Raw genomic sequence first — 20,330 nt, forward strand, 5'->3', positions numbered from 1 at the left:
ATACAAAATTTTCATTCACCCTTAACAAATAAAGCAGCATATTTTATATTCTTTATACCAACAGAACAAGCCATGATATTCCTCAAGTCAGACATTTTTCATACTAAACTCAAGACTGGAAAATAAATTATTAGTTGTTTTTTTTTGTGGCTTGTTCTGATTCCAGACCAAAGAAATGAAACAAAACCAGTGTCCTGCAGGTTGCTTGTCTAACGTGTTCTTAGGCATGGACGAAATATTGATCTAAGATTCTGACTTCGGCGTGTTTGACCATCACAAACCCGGATCACAGATCCGATTAACTGGCGCATCAGATGTTTGTATATTGAACTTCTCAGGAGTGACAGCGGTGCACATGACATAAGAAAAGCTTTCGGCCAATCAGGAGCTTGTGGGCGGTCTAAACTCAGGGAAGCTGGCTTCAGCTTGAGCAGCAGTTTTCCACTTGGTCCTAGTGCTCGACGAATGTCTCTGTATTGTAGTGTAAAATCATTTTGCTTTGCCTCGTCTGTTCCTGTTTGGCTGTGACTCCATCCTGGAGAGAACTATCAGTTGTGCTGCTGCCATCAACACCCTTGTTTATAGATGTTGGAGATCGGCCTGTTTACCAGTGTAGTCCTGTTTCTCTGACTGTGACAGGCTGGATGTGCTCTCTTCCTCCTCTGACATGGGAGTTGGCTAAGAGCTCGTCTGCCTGGCTGTGTGTTTCCTGGACGGGGCCGCCTTTTACAGTTTTCTATCTCTGCTTCTTTCTCCTTTAACCCCAGTCGGCCTCGGCAGATGGCCGCTCACACACTGTCACTACAAGCATGCTTAGTATGAGGGATTGCATCCGAGTCAATGCAATCGACTTTTTTCCTTAGAAAACTTTTAATCAATTTGACTGTATGATTTGTTGAACTATAAAGTGCCTTGAAATGACATGTGTTGTGAATTGGCGCTTTAAATAAACTAAATTGAATTGAATCGTTTTTGGATAGTAAAAGGTGCAGGGGACAAAAACGGACATTTAAAAACGTGCAGGGGACATGTCCCCCCCGTTCCCTCCCAAAACTATATCCATGTGCTTAGGGCGTTCATCATTCATAAAAAAATAAAAATCAAAAGTCAACACTTTTTGGATTTGAAAATGATTTTAGTATTTTCTGAGGCAGTATCATGAGCCCAACATATACATGGAACTTGTAAAGAAAATATTTAAAGCAAGTGACAGCAAATCTAAGCTGGCGATACCTGTGTGGAGGGCCAATGCTGGTGTTTAAAAAAGTCATTTTTTTCACACATCAAATATGGAACAGTCTTTATAATAGATTTTTAAAAAATCAAAGACTATTGGGCAATAATTTTCTTCATGGGTGTTGGACATTTGCAAACTTGATTCTCATATTTGACTCAGTACATATAATCAACAAAACAAAAGAAACCACCACTGCTTGATTTTTTTTTCTTTCAATAAGTTCTTTCTCTTGAACCGTTTCTCTTGAACCAACAATAGCTGAATGGATAAAGCGTTGAATCAGATGCACTGGTCCTCTGAGAAAAAGAAAAAAATGCATCACAAAAGCCCAAAATAAAAGAAGTCAGGGCAGCATCTGTGGTCATACAATGATGAAAAGTAGGAACTTTTACAAAAACTAAGATGAAAAGTCTCCAAGCCCAACAGACTGATCACAGGAAAGCAGTTCATGTTAAGAACGCAGTGACTTGCTTAACATTTAATCTTTTATAGTGCCACAACATTTTTCAAAATAAAATGTTTCCACCTCTACGCTCCATTGACAAGGCATGACTGTACAGTTAAGTATGCATTTACATATAAACCAGTGAAACACTGTAATAAAGAGAAACATGTTGTAGTGTCCTTGAACATGATGCGAACATCTAACCAGTAATGACATTTTTACTGTAGGTTTTAAAGATGAGGAGTTATGACCTAAAATGAAAAGAAAAAAAAAAGATTTCTGTAACAGAGTTCTGGGAGTTTGCAAAACAAAAAAGAAAAAAAGACATTACTTTAAGCAGTAAGCAGTCCTTGGTGCTGATTGGAACAAGATTAAAAAGTTGTCTAATTGGCCCCCGATTGCGATTAGTTAGGTTGTGTTTATTGCTAGTGCCACTGCAGAGAACAGATGCTGACTGAAGGAGGCGCCTTTCCCATTCCTGACAGGGCTGTTCAGTAGGATGGGAATTTTAATATCCGGCTAACCTCCAAAGATAACTACGGTATATAGGAAAGAAACATCACTTATAAATCAGGTTTATACAGATAAGTGAATTGATACCAACCCAGGCAAAGCAACAGGGAAGCTTTCATTTCATTGATACATTTAAGTTTTTTATGTCATCTAAGCCCCTACCCCTTCAAAAACACACTTTTTAATCGCGTCCTTACAGCGACTGAGCAATTGACAGTATATAGAAAGTGTTGGTGAAACTTTGTCAGCTGCTTGATGATAGCCCTGCAAGATCACACACATTCAGCTCATCACATGCACACACTCCGTCAATGCCTGTGACTTTCCCACGGAAGAAATAGGATCCCGTCAAATGTCCTTCCTTTTCCTTTAATTTCACATAGTAGAGCAACAGAATGTAGAAACAAAAAAAAAAGAAAAAAAAAAATAGATTTTCCACTAATCTAAGCAGTTCTGATAGCTTGTGGGGTTTGTTGTGTACTTCCAACAGACATAATTCTGGGCTGATGCACAAATGTTGACATGCAAGGAAATAATTTTTTTCCCATGATGAATTAATAAAACAAGTCTTTCACAGGTGGATTGAACGGGTGGTCATGAAGGTAACCTTTATTTACTAGCAAAATCTGAAAGGAAATGACAAAAAAAAAAGAAGTGCCCAACTGCATTTCAAAGTTGTTAATAGGAAATAACACACTTTGCTTCTTACAGTAGGTTATGTTAAATGTCCTGTCTGTTCTGGAGGGCTACAGTTCAAATACAGGAAGCAAATACAGTTTGGCAAAACGGCATGAAGAGTGAACCTTTTGAGTTGGCCATCTTTCTTTTCCATCATCGACCGAGAACAAACACAAAACAAATATTTTGCCAAACCAGTCTCTCCTGAAAGGGTCTAATAATAAGTTAAAGAGGACCTTGGAGAGCTCAGGTTAAAAGATGGTCTGTGTGTATGCATAATATATATTCATTTATATATCTCTATAATTGGTGTGAAATAATAGTGTCCAGTTCTGGGAGTTCATGGTTAATTCATTGTAACTCCAAGTTTACCCACCCCCCACCCCACTTTGCTTCTCTTTCAAAGACCCGGACATCTCATGGAGGATCTCTGAGTTGGCAGGGTCGGTGGTGGTGAGGATCTTTAAGGTCCATTGTTATGCCTTGCCCTCTTCTACTTTGACAGCCTGGGGTTTGATGGCTCCAGTGCGTGCTGGTTTAGCCTGACCCATGGTGGGTAAGGGCTCCTGGAGTTTGCTGGTCATGCCCCCTGGTGGCGATTTGCCCTCCCCCACAGCTTTGCGTACTTCTCGCAATGCTTTGCTCTACATAAGGAAAATTAGAAAAATTAAGAGGAGCATAGAATACGGACTTGCACACCAAACAAGCATAAAAGGAAAAGTTTAAATTTTTTCATTATTCTTTTTTTTTTTTTCCCGTTTCTCTTTGTTTCCAATTGATGAATGAATACCCAGTGGGTGCATTTTAGGTGTCCAAAAAGAAGTTATAAAACAGCTTGAGGAATATATAAAGTCATAAAAAACATGCTGTAATTTAACTTGGGTGTATTTTTGACTCCGTTACACAGACTGGATGTTTAATATAACAAAAATATATGATTTCCCATTACCCTTAATATTAAATATTTAATTAATCCAAATATTGGAAGCAATAACAAAAAAAAATACTTAAAAATATATATACTTTTTCTAAAAAGAAATCAGATTTCTTTTTGAACCAATATTATATTTAGGAAATAAAACAAAGAAAAAAAAGACCAGAAATCAGACGTATAGGATTGGTGCATCCAGCAGATAAAATAAATCCAGCATTTTTGTCTATTTATCATCTTTACAATAAGACAAATGAGCAAATCAGAAACATTTACCACAGACTTAAATGAATCAAGGAACTTAATCAGAACTAATACAAAAACATGGCGTACATGCAAAACTGCAATGGTATATCTTAATTATGGACAATAATTATTTACATTAGAAAGATTTTTTTTCTTCAAAATATAGCTCTTATCTACCTGATGGCATTTCTTTTAATTGTTGAAGTTATAAATGGAAAGAAAAGTAAAACATTTTTGACCATTCTCATACGAATAATAGAAAAGTTATTGATATCAATCAATGAACTAGAAAAATGATGGTATGCCAGTAAAAACTGGTTGTTTTAATGACAATTCAAATGAAGAAAAATACAAAAAGGATATAGAATAGAGGAAAAGACATGGATAAAAATAAATTACCTATATTTATAGTGGGTGGCTCACCTTCATGCCATCCTCTGACCCTTTGACTGGGGGCTCAGGGACTGAAGGAGGGGTGGAATGGGAGGGGTCGCGGCCGGGGTTGGGGTAAGGGGGGGAGCGGATGATGACGGGTTTGTTAACCTGCATGACAGGTCTCTGAATTGGACTGGGGAAGGGGCCAGTGGTGGGGGGTCGCATGTGCATTACCATGCTGCCTTGAGCAGGTGAAACCTGACAGTCATAAGAGAAAAAACAAGGGAGGAAGAAATAAGCCGTGGGAAATAAAAGCATAGATATAAAGTAATGAATTATATGCTATATCTGCAGATACCAATAAAATACTTTGCTATTTGTTAAATGGTGTATATGGCATTCAGACAAAGTTTATTTGACCCATTCAGACATAAAACCATCCAAACAGAAATTTGAAAAATGAGCACCTGCTGTGTAAAAAGTGTAGGCAGAGGCCCCATAGGCCCACCGGGACCAGAGGGCTTCCCACTGGGGCTTGCAGACCCTGGCCTGAAAAGCAACGATTGTTATTAAGCTTAAGGACAGAGTTTATATGCATTTTTACATTTATCAGCGTATGCAAAACAAGTCATTTCCCACCCACCTGTAGGAACCTCCAGATAAACCTGGAGAATGATTGGGCTTCTCAGAGAACTGGAATCCCTTCATTTCCATCTGTGAGCCCTGAAATCAGCACGACACAAAGACAATGACAACACATCCCTGGTTAAATGGACCTTAATGCTCTCAGGGAGGAAAAAGAGTTGATTTTAAGTCAATCTTATTGACTTCAACTACAAGCAGTTAGATTTAAGAAGAGAACTGAAGGATGCTAATCAAAACCCAAATCAGACTCGCCTCTCTGCTGCCAGTCATGACAGCAGCCTGGGAGCCTTGTGGCAGCATTCGGCGGGGCCCCCCCATTGACAGGTTCTGTCCCTGTTGCAGCTGGATTGACTGTGGGAGGATGAGGTGCTGCTGAGCTGAACCATAGCGCAGCTGTGAGCCAGGTAGAGGTACAGTCACCTGTGGAAATAAACATCATTAATTTATAACAATAGTCTACATAATCTTTAATGTCATTTCATTGAGAATATCAGAGTGGAAGCAGGTGAATACATTGGAAAGAAGCAATTAAGAGTTTACTCTGAAAGTATTTTTCTCTATTTAATTTTACCTGAATGAGTTGGGAGTCCATCAGCTGTGAAGAACCCATACCGGGCCCCTGATTCATCTGGCTGTCGTAGACGAGCTGCTGGTTGCCGTTCATAGGCTGGTAGTGGGAGCCTGACTGGGATTTCACCATGTCTGACTGCTGCATGCCAGGAAAAGCTGAATAAGGACCCTTTAGGGGGGCCCCACCTGACAGCACCATAGGGTTGGGCTGTGATAGGTTGGGGTGCATGTAAACCTGGGACCTGAAACGAGGAAAAAAAAACAAAGAGATTCACATACATGAGAGAAAGAAATATGATAAATTCATGTTTGTTCTTGATGAAACATTTTAACTTTGTATACCTGAAGGGGGGGATGGAGTTAAACATCTCTTGCGACTGAGAGACGGGCAGACCTCCACGGAGCCCCAACTGAGCCTGAGCCTGAAGAGATGTGTGTAAAGAGATGGGAATCTGCTGAGCTGCTGCTGCCTGAATGGGCGAGAAGTCGCAAAATTACAACCATCTGTTTATTCTGGTGCGTCTGTGTGTGGATTAGTTTTTCTACCTGTGGATAGGTCTGCTGCTGGGTCATAGTGGGAGGAACGAGGCGTGGCTGAGTTTGAAAGACGTGAGCGTCCATGTACAACGGAGGAATAGGATTACCTGGATTGGGGTTACGGAGCAAACGGGTCTGAGATTAGATCACATAAAGTGAGAGAGTGAGGTATGATAAAAACAAAAAATTCTACCTTGCATGGACATGGAAGGAGCCACCGATGCAACAGGCATTGGAGGCATAGAAACTCCAAAAGAGCTATAGCTGACTCCACTAGATGAACCTGCACTAGAGGGAGGCTGAGCACCTGAGGAATTACCGCCGGGTGAGCCTTGCTCCGGGAGAGACTGAGAATTCTCCCAGGCTTTACGTGCCGACTCCATCTGCAAAAGAAAGAATCAAGCATTATTTTACACCTGGTTAACTTTAATAAGTTAACAAATCTAAACCAGACAAATCTCCCCATAGAAACAAGGTTAATTATTAATGATTTAACATAATATAGGTGTTGCTTTTTCTTTATACAAATAAGATTCCAATACCTTGAGAGTGAGGTCAGCAGTAGGGAAGATGGTGTTGAGGCTAATGCCAGGCTGCAGGTGGTTGGAACGCAGCATTGGGATGCTCTGATTTAAAGAGGTCTGTTTTGGGAAAACATTTAATATCAACCATTTACACTTTCATAACAAGCAACCAAAATTAAATCCATGTTTTCTCACCATAAGCAGTTGGATACTATATTCCATATGTCTGGACTGATGTGTCAAGTTACTCACATCAGTGCCAAGTGTATCCTGAAGCTTGTTAACAGAACTGGAGACCGGTACGGGGGCGGAGCCAGGCGGCAGGCTGAAGTCAGAGTCTTTGGCGCTCACACCGAACTCAATGGGAGGGACGGGAAGTACGCTGTCCACATGGAGATCCACACCGTTGACTGGAGTAATTGGGCCACCTTCTAGTCGATCAACACCTTCTGAGCCTTTGCGGTTTTTCAAGGAACGTTCATTTCCGATGGGCCCTGGTTTGTGCTGTTCTTTACTCTGTTCTGGGCCAGCATCAGAATCCTGGGGGGAAAGTTACACTGTGTTAAAACTTAGACAAGTGATAGTTACCCAAAAGTGATATATTAGTATATAATCAGCCACACACACCAGGGGTGGGGTGGGGTGTGGGACAATTCTGAAAAGTGTATTCAACAGTTAACAACAACAGCAGGCAGCTCTGTTTAGGAGTTGCCTTACACTACCTCAGAGTTAGGTTCACTCGCAGTATACGACACCTGTTTAGTCCACGAGTCTCCCCCTGAAGACTGAACAGAAAGAGCTACAACAGATAAAAAAAATTATTGGACAAGAATAGAAAAAGACTCAATGAAAATATGTTTCAGTTAAATGAAAATCCAGACATTAATAAATAAAAATAAAGAAAGAAAAGAGACACCACCTGAACTGTTGGTTTCCCAGATTTCAGTTCCTAGGTTGTTCGTTGAGGAAATCGTTTCCTCCGTTTGCTCCAGACTCATATTTCCTTGCTTCTTGATGAAGCGTGGTGGCATCTTGGACGTGGCTGTTCTATTCTTGACTTGTACCTAAAGAAAATAAAGAGGAACTGGTTTCAAGCACAAATTATACCAATTCTTAGCATAAAGGTCTACAGAATTTACAAAAAACAATCACCATGGAAACATCTTTCCTTAAGGTGATCAAAAAGATGTTCTATAGCAAACATATCTGCACTACTTCAGCCTCTTATCTCTTATCCATCTCATTTGTAACTATATATACACTATATCTAATAAAGTTGGGGAAATAAATCTATTGATTTTTGGGAAAAGTCATCCAGCTCATCTGTATATACAAATATCCAAAGAAAACAATTACATTTGGTGAATAAAGCTGAATAGGAGTTAAAAAAAAAAAAAAAAAAGTACAATCAAAGAGGTATTATAGTTGAGTTTCTTTCTTGGAAAAGGATAAATCACAAAAATTCTGATCCAAGTGTATTTGGACTGTAATTAGTTTTTACTTTTTAAATTAACAACAGTCTTGTTGAAATCTTGATAATGGACTGAGGTCAGTTATTTAATTACATAATGAATTATAAATTGGATTTTTATGATTTACTTCTAAAAGACAAATAAACTGAAAACAGACTGCATCAAACTGATAAGAAAAAACTAAAAAGAACTCCACAAAAAAAAAAAAAAAAAAAAAACCAAAAAAAAAAAAAAAAAAAAAAAAGTTCTATTGCATTTTTGCACCATATACATTTGTCTTTGCGATCTCTGAATTTCCATATCAAAGCGTTTTGCTTCATGTTTTTTCTCCCATGCTGTTTGCATTAGATCACTGCTGCACTTTATGGAATGGAAATGTTTATTTACAGTCTGAAAGCTCTACAAAACAACCTTTTTTTGTATACACTCTGTATATACAAGATTAAAATAAAAGTCCAAGTCTGAATAAATGTAATATGGCATGCCAGCAACTTAACTTTTACATACTCTTACTATTATTAATAGTTCTTAGAAAACCAACTGTCAAGATTTAGAAAAGTGAAATGTCACTAATAAAAATTCAAGCTGTAATAATTAAAATCAGCAGCCTGTTTTTCCACAGACGGTAAAATTACTTTTTATTTTAGCAAATAAAACACCTAAGATTAGTGCTGTGTGGAAGGTGACAATTGCCACAATGCATAACTGTAAAAAACAAAAACATAACATTTAAAATATAAATAATATTTAAAGGCCTAGATTAAATATATTGATTTTACTTTAAGAAGTGAGGATGGTCATATCATGATTTTATCAATTATTTCCTGATCCTATGCTGAAGCACACCATGAATTTAAACTAAATTGTCACACATCCATCAAAATCAAGGAGGCGGGACAAGGGACGCCTCCTTAGAAACTCTGTCATTTGATTGCCTGCTTCCCATTGAGCAGGATAAGACAACCCCTTCCTGGTTTTCTTTTACTTGGCAGGCTACAAAACCAGTGATATTATTAATCCAGCATATGTGCAGAGCTTAGATCTAAGCTTAGAGTATCAAGAGTAAAGCCAAGGACTCATTTGTTGCCTTGTGAAGGATTCTGTATTTTTTAAAAGTCAAGAATAGAGGAAGTCTAACCTCAGAACAAACAACTGATTTAAAGAAAGTATTTTTAAATAGTATTTTAAAACTTAAGTAAAATTAACAAAGACAACATTTTACTAATAAAAAATGCCACATAAAACTGTTTAATATAAAACATCTTTCTGTTTTCATCTTAATTTTGTGGTGATTTAGGCCCCGTCCACACGAAGTCAAAACGAACACGAAACGCTAATATTTTCCAGAACGTTTGTCGTAAAGATGGAGACGTAAAATAAATGTGATCGTCCACACGAATGCATGAAAACGCTGCAAAATGTATGCCAGGCCTGTAAGTGGCGCTGTGGTGCCAAAGCAAAAATAGGCGACGAAATGATAGGCATGCGCACTAATATTTATACATGGTTGCCCTGCGGGTCCATTTTCGTGGTTCAGACAAATTCAGGTGCTGAACTATGTCGTTGATATTGCTCTGTTCTTCCTGGAGATATTTCAGAAGAAGATTCTGTTGTAAGCCCGACAGCAGGGTGAGTAGCATGAGCATGAGTTGGAAACGCGAAAACGGCGTTTCAAAATCTTCCCACTCTGAAGGCTGAATAAAAAAAAAGATCGTTTACAGACCCACGAAACGCCGGCTTTGTATGGATGAGAGGCTGGTTTGGTGAAAAATTTGTGCGTTTAGGCCAGGGTTCGTCTTCGTGTGGACGGGGCCTTAGCCTTTTAAGAAGACAGTCATGTTAAAACATTTATACATTTCTGATCAACTATCAACAAATTTCTTTCTTAAAAGTTATATCTGTGGTTGCTGTCAAAAGACTTTAGAACTCATATATAAAAAAAAAAAAAAAAAAAAAAAAAAAGAACTCATATCAAAAAAGCTTTCATAATAATGACTATCATCCTCCATACTAATACTTTCCATTGCTGGGCATTTTACTTATAAAAAATATTGACATATAATTCACCCAGGTAACCGTTGTACATTTTCCCTAAGACCCAAATGCTGTTATTCTTGGACTGAAGTTAGAATCTTTACTCTGAGCCTATAGTTAAACTTACAGCGGCACCCTGTTCTTTTCTCCGCCTCTCATCTTCCTGTGGTCGGCGCTGCTTTTTTGACAAAGCATCTTGGTAACCATCTGGATCCACATTTTGTCCCCCTGCATCAGGATCAACTAACAGAAAGAAGAGAGTGTAAAAAAAAAAAAACAATCATTGCAAAGGACATTAAGCTACTGCTGTTGTTCAGCAATGTCTGTATTATTATAAATTTTTAAATAAAAGCTCTCTTCATTTCATTTGAAGAGAGCTACAGGAGAGCTTTAGAAAGTTTTGCTTAATTTCAAAATAAATAGCAAGAAAACTCACGGGGGTAGCTGCTGAGTTCGTACTGTGCGAGAGATTCAGCAAAGTCTGCCTTTACAGCTCCTGCTTTTATTTCCTTTTCCAATTTCTTTCCTGTTAGCTCACTGGGCTCCCTGTCCTCTGGTGGGGGCTCCAAGCTGTAGACTGGGCCAGAGTCATCTGGACTCCTGCTAACGTAGACACAGAGGCAAAGAAAACAGGATTTTAAGCATTTTTGCTCAACAAAAATCCAGATGTCCAAACAAGACAGCATAACTACAACCGCCTAACCTCTTGCAAGAAGTCCCTCCATTCTGCCAACTCTCATTCCTGCTGGATGTCGGAGCGGGGGGATTTTCAGGTGTGCGAACCATCTTGCTTGCCTCTAGCAGTGACGGCTCTCCTTTTCGGTTCTGTCGCTCAACCAGCGGTCTCTGACTGGAGAAGCTTCTCTTTGAGAGCTCCCTCTTCTCACCAGAGCCAAATTCACTGTGACCAGAGTCTGAGGTAATGTCAACGTGTCCCTGCACTGCCATATTTCCACTCCCACCTTGCTTCCCTCTCCAGTCAAAGTCACTGTTGTCGGATCCTGTCTCCCATTCTTCTGTCTGGGCATGCTGACTGGAGCGTCCAGAGAAGTGACCAGTGGGCCAATGGTCTTCTCCGCTTCCTTTAGGGCGAGCCGGCCAGGGATTTGCAAAGTCTCCATTAATGTACTCATCGCTCGTCCACTGATTTGAACCAGGTTCGCGTTCTTGTCGTAAACGCCGGAAACGGGGAGGTTTGTCTTGACGTGGGGGACGCCGCCTCCTTAGCATCTGTCTGTCTGAGTTGTCGTTCTCAAAGTAGTATTCCCCTTCACGGTCTTCCCCACCATTCTCTGTGAAAGAGCCTGAAAACTTAGGAGTGTACTTAAGAGCCTCACGTTCTGTTAATGGTCTGCGGGAGTAAGAGACCTCCGCTCCAGGACCATGTCCTCCATTCTCTGCCATTGAGCTGTTGTTGCCACTGAAATGGGGTCCGCGGCCCCTCCATGAAGAAATATCCCTCGAACCTCCGAAGTTTCGATTGTAGCCGTTTGCCGTGTTCAGTCTAGGGGGCAAAACACGGCCTCCAAAGCCCCTCATTCTGGCCTTTTCTCTGTTATCTGAGGCTGTCTGTTCATCGGTGTACACCTTGTTTGATCTCCAAGAGTCTCTATCTGCCTTACTAACATCACCAGACTCTGTGTACCCTTCTCCATTTTCTGTTCCCTTCTGCCTTCGCCTCTTGGGAAGTTCCTCATACTCTGATGCTTCGCTCAATGTCTCGCTGACATTTCGTCTACGAGGTTTGCCTCTCTGGAACTCCTCAACCTTCAAGAGATCTCTTGGTGGTCCTCGACCTCTAGCCGGCCTCTGAGTACCACCGGTGTTATTATAGGCTCCTCTAAGGTTATCCCCTCCTCGGCCACCTCGAGTTCCACCTCGGGAGCTAAATTCCCTGAACCCTCGACTGCGGCCTCTACCTCCTCCTCTGGCTGAACTAAAAGCTTGTTCTTCGTCAATGAAAATCCAGTTGTTGCGGCGTGGGGCCTGAGGTTCCCGATTTTTTTCCTGGCTCTCTCTAACTAATTGGTTCCGGCTGCTTACTGAGGTAGTTTCCTTAGGGAAGTCCTCACTGTGGGTGCTGAGAGGCTTGTCTGTTTTGCAAAGAGCTGGTGACTGGCGCCGTCTCTCTTCAGGCTGTTTCTCAACAACAGGTGATGCAGGACGCCTGTTATTAGTAGGCTGGTTGTCTTTCTTCAAATCATAAACATTAGTGAGGACTTCTTTCTCCAGACGATAGGGAACAGGCTTCTCTTCAGGCTCAGGTTTAGGTTTTTCATTCTCCTTATCATCCAGCTTGAGTGCCTTCAGAACTGGTTTCTTGATGGGCCCAGTTCTACGAATCAATGGCCGCCCACTAGTCTCAGATGCCTGATTAACACTATTGGTAGAACCAGCTTCAGGCCAGTGGTTCGGGGAACTGAGGCCCCCTCCATCCCTTTTCCAGCCCTCCTGGGATCCGTCTATGGTCTCATAAGAGTCAAGACCATCTTTCAGGTGTTTATCTCTTGTATCTTGCTTTGTGGCTTCATTCTTCTGACAGAGGTTTTGAGCAGTGGTGAGAAGGCCCGTGTCATGGTGTTTGCGTTCCTTATCAGAGTCTCGGCTACGGTAAGCGCTATGGGAAGGCTCATCATTGTTTGTCAAGCTCTGATTAGGTCCATCTTCAAAGGCGTCCCGCTGGGAAGGGGCAATATTTCCTCTACAAAAATAGGGAAAAATATTTTTTTTTTAAATTCAATAATGATAAAAAATACAAACTTTATCAAAAGTTCTGAGTTAGGAAAATAACTCAACAGGCTTCCCATTATTTTTGTTTGTGCATTTTAAAGCTTTGTAGCTTTCCCTATTCTAATTTTCACTGTTCTCGATTCACTCAGTCAACTCTTTAAAGGAAGTGACTAATTTCCAGGAATAAATGGGTGGATGGATGGAAGTATGCACTAAAAGCATGATGGCTGGATAGGGAAAACTTTTAGACAATGGGAAAAGTTTTTTGCCATTCTTAAAAATACTACAACCATGTGCCATAATTTCAGTGAGTATGTAAAATGATGATTCTTTTAAGCTTATTTAATCATCAAAGCTGCTTAAGCATCAATAATTCCTCAGAATTTTATAGTTCTCACATTTTAATTTTAGGATTTGAACATTCAGGGATTTTTTTTTTTTTACCAACCTTTCCCCTGACAGATCACCATCTGAGCTTTCATTCTGTCTCTGATAGGGAGGAGTGAAGCTCCGCAATGGGTAGCCATCTTTGTTCCAAACTGGGTAAGGCTCAGTGGACGGGGCCCGTCTCTCTTGTAGGTTGGAATGGCATCCCTCGTCGGAGCTAGGACTGTTCAGGTGGTCTTGATGCACCATGGGTTTTACCATACCTGATGAATAAAAAAGGTAATAAACGCATAAAAACACAAAAACATAAGCTTTGAAGGAATCCAACTGGAGTAACAAAACTTAAAAATAAAGTTGCCTTTTTGATGTTAGATCAACCTAAATGGCAGGTAATGTTCTTCTAAACTTCAATGTCTGATAGTGAATTTGTTGATGGAATTTTGTCTGGCTAAAGCACCACTTCACATTGACTTTTTTGATGTAAATCAACAACTTTAGTGTGAACCTGAAGTCTGAACACAAACCAGGGTAGAAGTCCACAGGAGAGCGTCCTTGTGTCATGCGTGGATCCATGAAAGTTGGCATCATCATCCAGCGGGGATCAAATCCAAGAACATGTGGGGGATAATACCCCCGCTGGGAATGACTTGAGCTTGAGGGGTGACCAGACTGCTGCCAATGCTGCATTTTGGGGGGTTGTTCCTACAAAGCGCCCAGATTAGAACAATTATGAAATGATGAACAAACTACCAGTAAATGACAAAGATTTTTCAGTTTGTCTTTTTCTTTAAAGAACAAAGGTCAACTTACCTGCTGCTGGTGTTGCTGTAGCTGCTTTTGAAAGCGCGGTGGAACAGGTTTGGAGGCTGGACGCCCACCATAGTCTTCCGAAGGTGAGGAAGGTTCTGGACAATCATCGTCACTGCTGCGATTATGCTCATCACGGTAGCTTTGGCCAACAAAGGAGTTGACAGGCAGACACTCACTTCCTTCTGTACATAAAAAAACAAAAAATAAAAAATAAGAACATCCATCACCTTCTGTTAGCATTTTACGAAAATGTTTAAGATGGAATATTTCTCTGAAAGTTTGTTCTACCTTTTGTGGCGTACTGCCAGTTTTCATTATGGCCTTTATTGTGATCCCGGGTTGGAGAAAGTGGGACTTCTTTACCCTCGACCTCCTTCGGGATGTCTTCCACCTTTGACGCAGGTCTTTCAGACTTTCCAAACTTCTCATCCAACTTTTTGAGTTTTTCAGCACAGGCAGCTAGTCTCTCTTCCCTAGCACGTCTCTCCTCCTCCTCTCGCCGTCTTCGGGCTCTTTCAACAGCCTCGGATACTTCAGGCGACATGTATTTCGCCCTAGGTGGTGCTTGACTCTGAGAACGCTGGTGATCGTCTGAGTCTGTTGCTGGGTCACTGTGGTTTTTCTGTTTAGCCCCATAAAGCAATTCAATATATAAATAAGACTGATAATATAGGCGTCACTGTTCAACACTTTTTCATTCATGCTTTTGAAATATCCACATTTAATAATTAGCATTATAAATGAGTCAATAGCAAACAATTATCTCTCAAGCTACAATAGAAAGGGACACATTTTTTAAACTAAATAATCTCACCCAGAGACCCTGGAAAGAGTTGGATCAAAGTGATTAAAGTTGTGCTTTACCTGACTGTCAGTAGACAAATATCTGCCAATGGGTTTCCTTAGAGGCTCGTGGTGGTGATGGGATGAATAATTTTCTTCTGCTCCCTCCTGAGAATAAGGTGCGTCTCCTGAGCTAAGAGAGGACTGGCAGTCTCGCTGGTTCTCCCTCTCCCACTCAGCCCTGCAAACATAAAGCAGGAATCCTTTTAGCTGAAGCCCATGACTGAATATCAGAATATAATGGGCAATAGAACAACATACCACATTTTATTTTTATCACTAGTAGAGTGTTCATCTTCATCGTCACTGAACTTGAGCTTCTCGCTGTAGTCAACCTCTTCATGAAGACCTAAAGAAAAAAGTAAATGCAATAAGGAAAACTGCTGTAAAACAAGAGTTCACTGGAGTGCATCTAAACTAATCAATATTTAAACTCATTTACTCACTTCTCAGTTTATTAAAACCTGCAATATTATAAATAATGCATTTACAACATAAAAGGCCTTTGCTACTTTTTTTAAACGTTAGCTTTTAAGTTTACTGCAACTTTCCCAAAAATTTAAAAAGGACAAGGAATAAACTTAAAGGAGGTGTTTAAGATCCATCTGTAGACCTTCAGCAAAAATCTTAACTTAATAAATTACAAAGTGTTGCTCAAACAATAAACATGATGCATTCACTAATTGATCGTATAAAAGAAAGTCAAAAAAAAAAAAAAAACGCACTCGCAAAAGTGGCTCTATGCTATTGCTGGGCGATATGACCAGAAATCAATATCACAATAAATTGGAAGGTTTACCTCAATAACGATAAATGCACGATAAATGCTCCAGCTCCTCTATCAGAAATAAAGGCATGTGCAGGAAATGCAACTTATCTATTTATAATTATCAAATAAATCACATTAAATACTACTCCAATTAAATATTAAAGTCTTGTACCCATTCAGGTTAAAACATTCAACAATGTCTCATTGAACAGGAGAAAAATGTTATTTCTCTTGCAAACATTTTTGCACAAAGGTAATGGAGCTTTTTGCAAATCTTTGAACTCAACAGCGTGGCTGTAGGTGATGGAGGTTGGATGTTTTTCTTTGGGTAGTCCCGGCAGTTTTAAGGCAAACTTTGCATTTCGTGTTCTTTAGCTCAAAATCTACGGCGTAATTTTGGTGCCACCAAACTGAGCGTGCAACGAGAACATTGTGCATCGTTTAGTCTCGGAACCGTTCTGCCTCACGCTTAACTCTGACAACATGCTCTTTACTTCTTCATCTCTGCTTTCGCTCGGCTCCAGAGGATTAACTGATGCAATTATTTTTGTTACGGCTGTGTTAGAAGCTTTTTCGCTGGACTTATCCGCCATTCTCTTTGCTTTAGCTTCTGACTGGATCGGTGGAGTCACGTGATTACACACAAGCTGCAGTGTGTTAAGGGGGAAGAAAATACCAGCCACTAGCGCACATTGGCAAAACTGCTAAATTACACTTATTTCTTTTACAGATATGGGAAAATTATCGCCGGTTATCGTATCAGTATCACTATTATAAAAAATCCAGTTCATCGTCCAGCCTTACTCTATGCCATTAGAAAATAAGGGAAAAATACTGACCAGCCCAACCATCCTCACAATCGTTGTCCAGGTCATCCAGATCCTTCAGGTCCTCTGGATTAATGATGGCTGGACGCGATGGTCTCTCACTGGGCCTGCGGATGGGCTGAGAAGACACTCGAGGTGGAGCACGGACAAAGCGGTTCTCTCTTCTTAAATCTCCGCTGTAATCAAAGAGGAGAATAAAGAAACATCCCTTCCAATAATAAGTAGTAACATTTCAACAGTTATTAGCAAACTACTTACTTGACAAGCTCAGGTTTGGTAAAGCTTGGTCTAAAAGTGGGTTTGCTGTCAAATCGGGCTGGGGCTGCTGCAGTGGTTGTAACATTGTCAGGGGTTGTAGTTTCACGTGTCTCTTTAGCACACATCTGAAAATATCAAATAAAACACGCTGCATTAGACATCTAGCTATGGAGCAAGCTTTTGGTCATTGTTTTACCATGAAAGCCAATTAGTCGAGAGCAAACAAATACTTACAAATGCAGGCAACATGTCATGGTAGACAGCGTTTGACGTGTGGTGAAGCTGATACTGCAGGGCAGTAGGGACGGTTGGTCTGCGTACTGGCTGGGCAGGTCTGAGGGAAGGCTCCTTGGGCTCCAGGCTCGGTGACGGAGCGCTCACTGCACTAGAGGAGGAGGTGGTGCCGGTGGCAGAGGAAGGATGCGAGGAGGCTGGCGGAGAGCCAGTCTCAGCCAGGGCAGTGATCTTCCCCTCAGGATCTGCTGGGAGGCTGAGGGTCAGGGAGGAGGGCTGAAGGTTCCTGCCACCACCTTCCCTCCAACTCGTCACATCTTCAAAGCAGAAAAAACTAAGTTATTTAGGAAGCAAGAATAATACTTTCTGTAAAACAATACTTATCCTATGTACAATGCTTTTCACCATAAAACATTTGGGAAAAAAATATGACATACCATCAGATTTTCAGTTTGTTAAAAATTTTCACATTGATGTGTAATAATTTATTTAAGACTGGAAAAAAAAACTGAAAACAATGTAATTTGTTTTACACATTACTTAAAGGAGCAACAAAAACCTGCTGACAGTCATGTGATCACAATTGAGAACTTATGGAAACACATTTCAGATTCTTCTTATCTCTTTAAACCATCAGATGGTTCCACAGTATATTAGCTTGTGTAGGGATGTAAGAACGAACTGAACTCACTCTGGGGGCGGAGGCTTGGTCCGGGCCCATACGACGGATCGAAGCCGCTTCTTTCTTTGCCAGCTCTGTCCTGTTCTCCAGCTGCCTTCAGGGTGGGAAATTCCTCGTGAGAGAAGGGCTGAAGTCGGTTTAAGGCCCTTGAACCTGAAGTAGTTAAACAAACAAGTATGGTAACCAAATCTAGCGCGCTATATACTGAGAATAAGTGTAAAAGGAAAGTAAATCACAGATCCTTAAGTACTGATTGTTCTAAACAGCCCTTTGGTCTGGACTTTAAAAGCAGACTTTATTTCTCTATTAGCTTTTTAATTCAAAATCACACTTTTTGCAAGTAGACTACCTCTTAAAGTAAAGCCATGCACATGGAGGTCATTGCTTCTATTGATTAGAAATAATGGCAGGACAGAGTACAGACATGGAGATGAAGGAAAACTAGAGCCCTGCAAGCAGCACCTCTGTTCTGCAAATGTATGCCATTATTACAGCGGGAAAAATAATGCTGGTGTCTAGAGGAGCTCAGTTCTCTAGATATAAGACTTTTAATTTCCAATTCTGGAGAATACATCCTAGTTCCATTGCTTGCCGGCAGAAATGTTTGCTAAGCAACAGAAAGCAGATCAGGTATGTTTTCCATACTATGTCCTTTACCAGGGTGGCTTACTAAGCCCAAAGAGATGCATGCTTTCTGTATGAGGATGGGATCAATGCTGGTTTGTATTAGACCTGCAGTGAACCGTGCCTTTTAGCTGTTAGGAAGCAGGCAGAGGCCACTTCAAAAAGTGGGCTTAATCCAGTTGTTGTTCGCTCGAACTTATTTACAACTTCACGAGAATGTTGAATCGAAGTGGGGGACGAACACTGATCTGTTTAAAGCAGACCAAAAATCTTGCAGGTGTTTAAACAACATAAAGGATCAAATAAAGGGAGCTTGCTTACCATCTTGCTCTACTGCCTTTCCATTTAGCTGGGCCCATTGCTTTGGTCCACCTGTGTTTGTGTTCTGTGAAAAGGAATAAAGTTAAGTCTTGATGACTTTTGAGTGAAAATGATGTCAAATCTAGGCATTAACTTTTTTTGATAAGGTTTATCCCAAACCTGAATATTACATTCTGCCAAAGTTAGCTAATTCCAAAAGAGAATCAGTTTTAAAGTGCAAATAAACTGCGAATTCATAAAATCATAAAAGCACTTTTTAGCATTTTAACTATTCTAGCACCGCATCAAACTTTTTTACTTACATGGTTGTAAAATAATATGCATTCAGATGATTCAATGAGATGGAAGTACAAAAAACCCAGCTGATTATTATTCAGGCTACATGTTACTGGAGAAACACGATAGGGATTTTAGGAATTTTCATAACTGGAAATCCAAAATATCCAAACTGCTAATTACAAGAGGAACTTGTTCTTAAAGTAAAACCTGAATTTATACTAGATCTGCAGTTACAATCAGTCCAAAAGGAAGAGAGAAGTTAAAATAGTTGGGAAGCATAAAAAAAAACCAGCCTGACAGCTAAAGGTGCAGACACACACCTCCTGGCTGGTCACGGGTGCGGACTTCTGAAGATTGGAGACAGACTTCTGTAAAGCCAGCTGCGGCTGCGACTCCGGCAGCAGAGGCGTAGATGCACTGGAACTGTAAGACAGAAGCCAGAAAACGCAGAGGATTTTTATTATTCAAAGCAAAAAGAAAAAAAGAGAAAGAGTTACAAGTACGGACATGGCCCGATGAACTACTAACAGGCGTTAACCAGAACAAGATTCAAAGCCTCAGCTATTCAACTACTTCTCCTTTCACTGAGGACAGAGTACAGACAGAGACTAAGCTGAAGTAGAGCTGCATGTTTATCAAGAGCAATATATAATGCAGTATGATTTAACTCAGTAACAAGGATACCACACAAACAGAAGGAACTGCAAAGCAATGGCTGCATGAGAGACGATGTACACCAGACAGAGAGTCTGCACCCAGCAACAATGTCAACCAAAGTGCTCAGTGGTACCCAAGCGTCTACACAGAAACTTTTAGCTACAGTAAGTTTTCTCCATTTGAGGTGATCAAATATCCACGTTTTTTGGGGGACGGTGCCAGAGCTGGACGACTTTTCCCCTGGTGAAAACCACCGCAGTCATTTCTCCAAATTGAGTGTCTGATGAACCAGGGATTAATAAATGCATGTACACCGTTGTTACGTTAACCGTGTAGAAAGCATGCTCCCCTTTAGTCAAGTAGAAAATCTAAGCAAAGACCTAAGTGGCACAAGGCATTTCCGGCTCAGTTTACTCATATTTGATATGTGTAGAGCTGCAACTGACGATTATTTTGCAAATTGATTATTCCGTTGATTATTTTTTCAATTAATCGATTAATATTCAGATAGCCAAAGGTTCCTTAAAGATTTTTTTAGCAAATTAAACTAAAACTTTTCCACTTGAGGAATTCTGGATAGAGTATATTGACAGACAGAAAACGTTTTTTATCTGAAAAGCAAAATGTTTACACATGTGTATTATATATATATATATATATATATATATATATATATATATATATATATATATATATATATAT

At 40.3% G+C, this 20,330-nt stretch overlaps 1 protein-coding gene across 5 annotated transcripts in view; it reads right to left on the minus strand.

The window, feature by feature from the left end:
- Positions 1-1,123: 1,123 nt before the first annotated feature.
- Positions 1,124-20,330, minus strand: part of prrc2b (proline-rich coiled-coil 2B) — a 27,987-nt gene continuing 8,780 nt past the window's right edge. For 2 of the 5 annotated variants that reach the window (XM_015392130.1, XM_015392114.1), the window contains exons 4-31: positions 19,292-19,394; positions 18,693-18,756; positions 17,757-17,900; positions 17,066-17,382; positions 16,832-16,956; positions 16,586-16,749; positions 15,239-15,326; positions 14,999-15,158; positions 14,423-14,756; positions 14,135-14,316; positions 13,849-14,026; positions 13,386-13,587; positions 10,911-12,908; positions 10,644-10,810; positions 10,335-10,450; positions 7,621-7,765; positions 7,424-7,500; positions 6,897-7,241; positions 6,720-6,818; positions 6,371-6,560; positions 6,187-6,284; positions 5,983-6,110; positions 5,642-5,882; positions 5,323-5,490; positions 5,069-5,148; positions 4,893-4,974; positions 4,474-4,683; positions 1,124-3,517 (exon numbers count right to left, since the gene is read on the minus strand). In XM_015392130.1, coding sequence (XP_015247616.1) covers positions 3,350-3,517; positions 4,474-4,683; positions 4,893-4,974; positions 5,069-5,148; positions 5,323-5,490; positions 5,642-5,882; positions 5,983-6,110; positions 6,187-6,284; positions 6,371-6,560; positions 6,720-6,818; positions 6,897-7,241; positions 7,424-7,500; positions 7,621-7,765; positions 10,335-10,450; positions 10,644-10,810; positions 10,911-12,908; positions 13,386-13,587; positions 13,849-14,026; positions 14,135-14,316; positions 14,423-14,756; positions 14,999-15,158; positions 15,239-15,326; positions 16,586-16,749; positions 16,832-16,956; positions 17,066-17,382; positions 17,757-17,900; positions 18,693-18,756; positions 19,292-19,394 — 6,373 coding nt within the window. In that variant the 3' untranslated portion in view covers positions 1,124-3,349. Of the gene's footprint in view, positions 3,518-4,449; positions 4,684-4,892; positions 4,975-5,068; positions 5,149-5,322; positions 5,491-5,641; positions 5,883-5,982; positions 6,111-6,186; positions 6,285-6,370; positions 6,561-6,719; positions 6,819-6,896; positions 7,242-7,423; positions 7,501-7,620; positions 7,766-10,334; positions 10,451-10,643; positions 10,811-10,910; positions 12,909-13,385; positions 13,588-13,848; positions 14,027-14,134; positions 14,317-14,422; positions 14,757-14,998; positions 15,159-15,238; positions 15,327-16,585; positions 16,750-16,831; positions 16,957-17,065; positions 17,383-17,756; positions 17,901-18,692; positions 18,757-19,291; positions 19,395-20,330 lie in introns of all 5 variants that reach the window. The other 3 variants (XM_015392123.1, XM_015392139.1, XM_015392148.1) reach the window with 3 other exon arrangements.

The sequence above is a fragment of the Cyprinodon variegatus genome, unplaced genomic scaffold, assembly GCF_000732505.1.
Source record: "Cyprinodon variegatus isolate N-32 unplaced genomic scaffold, C_variegatus-1.0 Scaffold23, whole genome shotgun sequence".
NCBI lineage: Eukaryota > Metazoa > Chordata > Actinopteri > Cyprinodontiformes > Cyprinodontidae > Cyprinodon > Cyprinodon variegatus.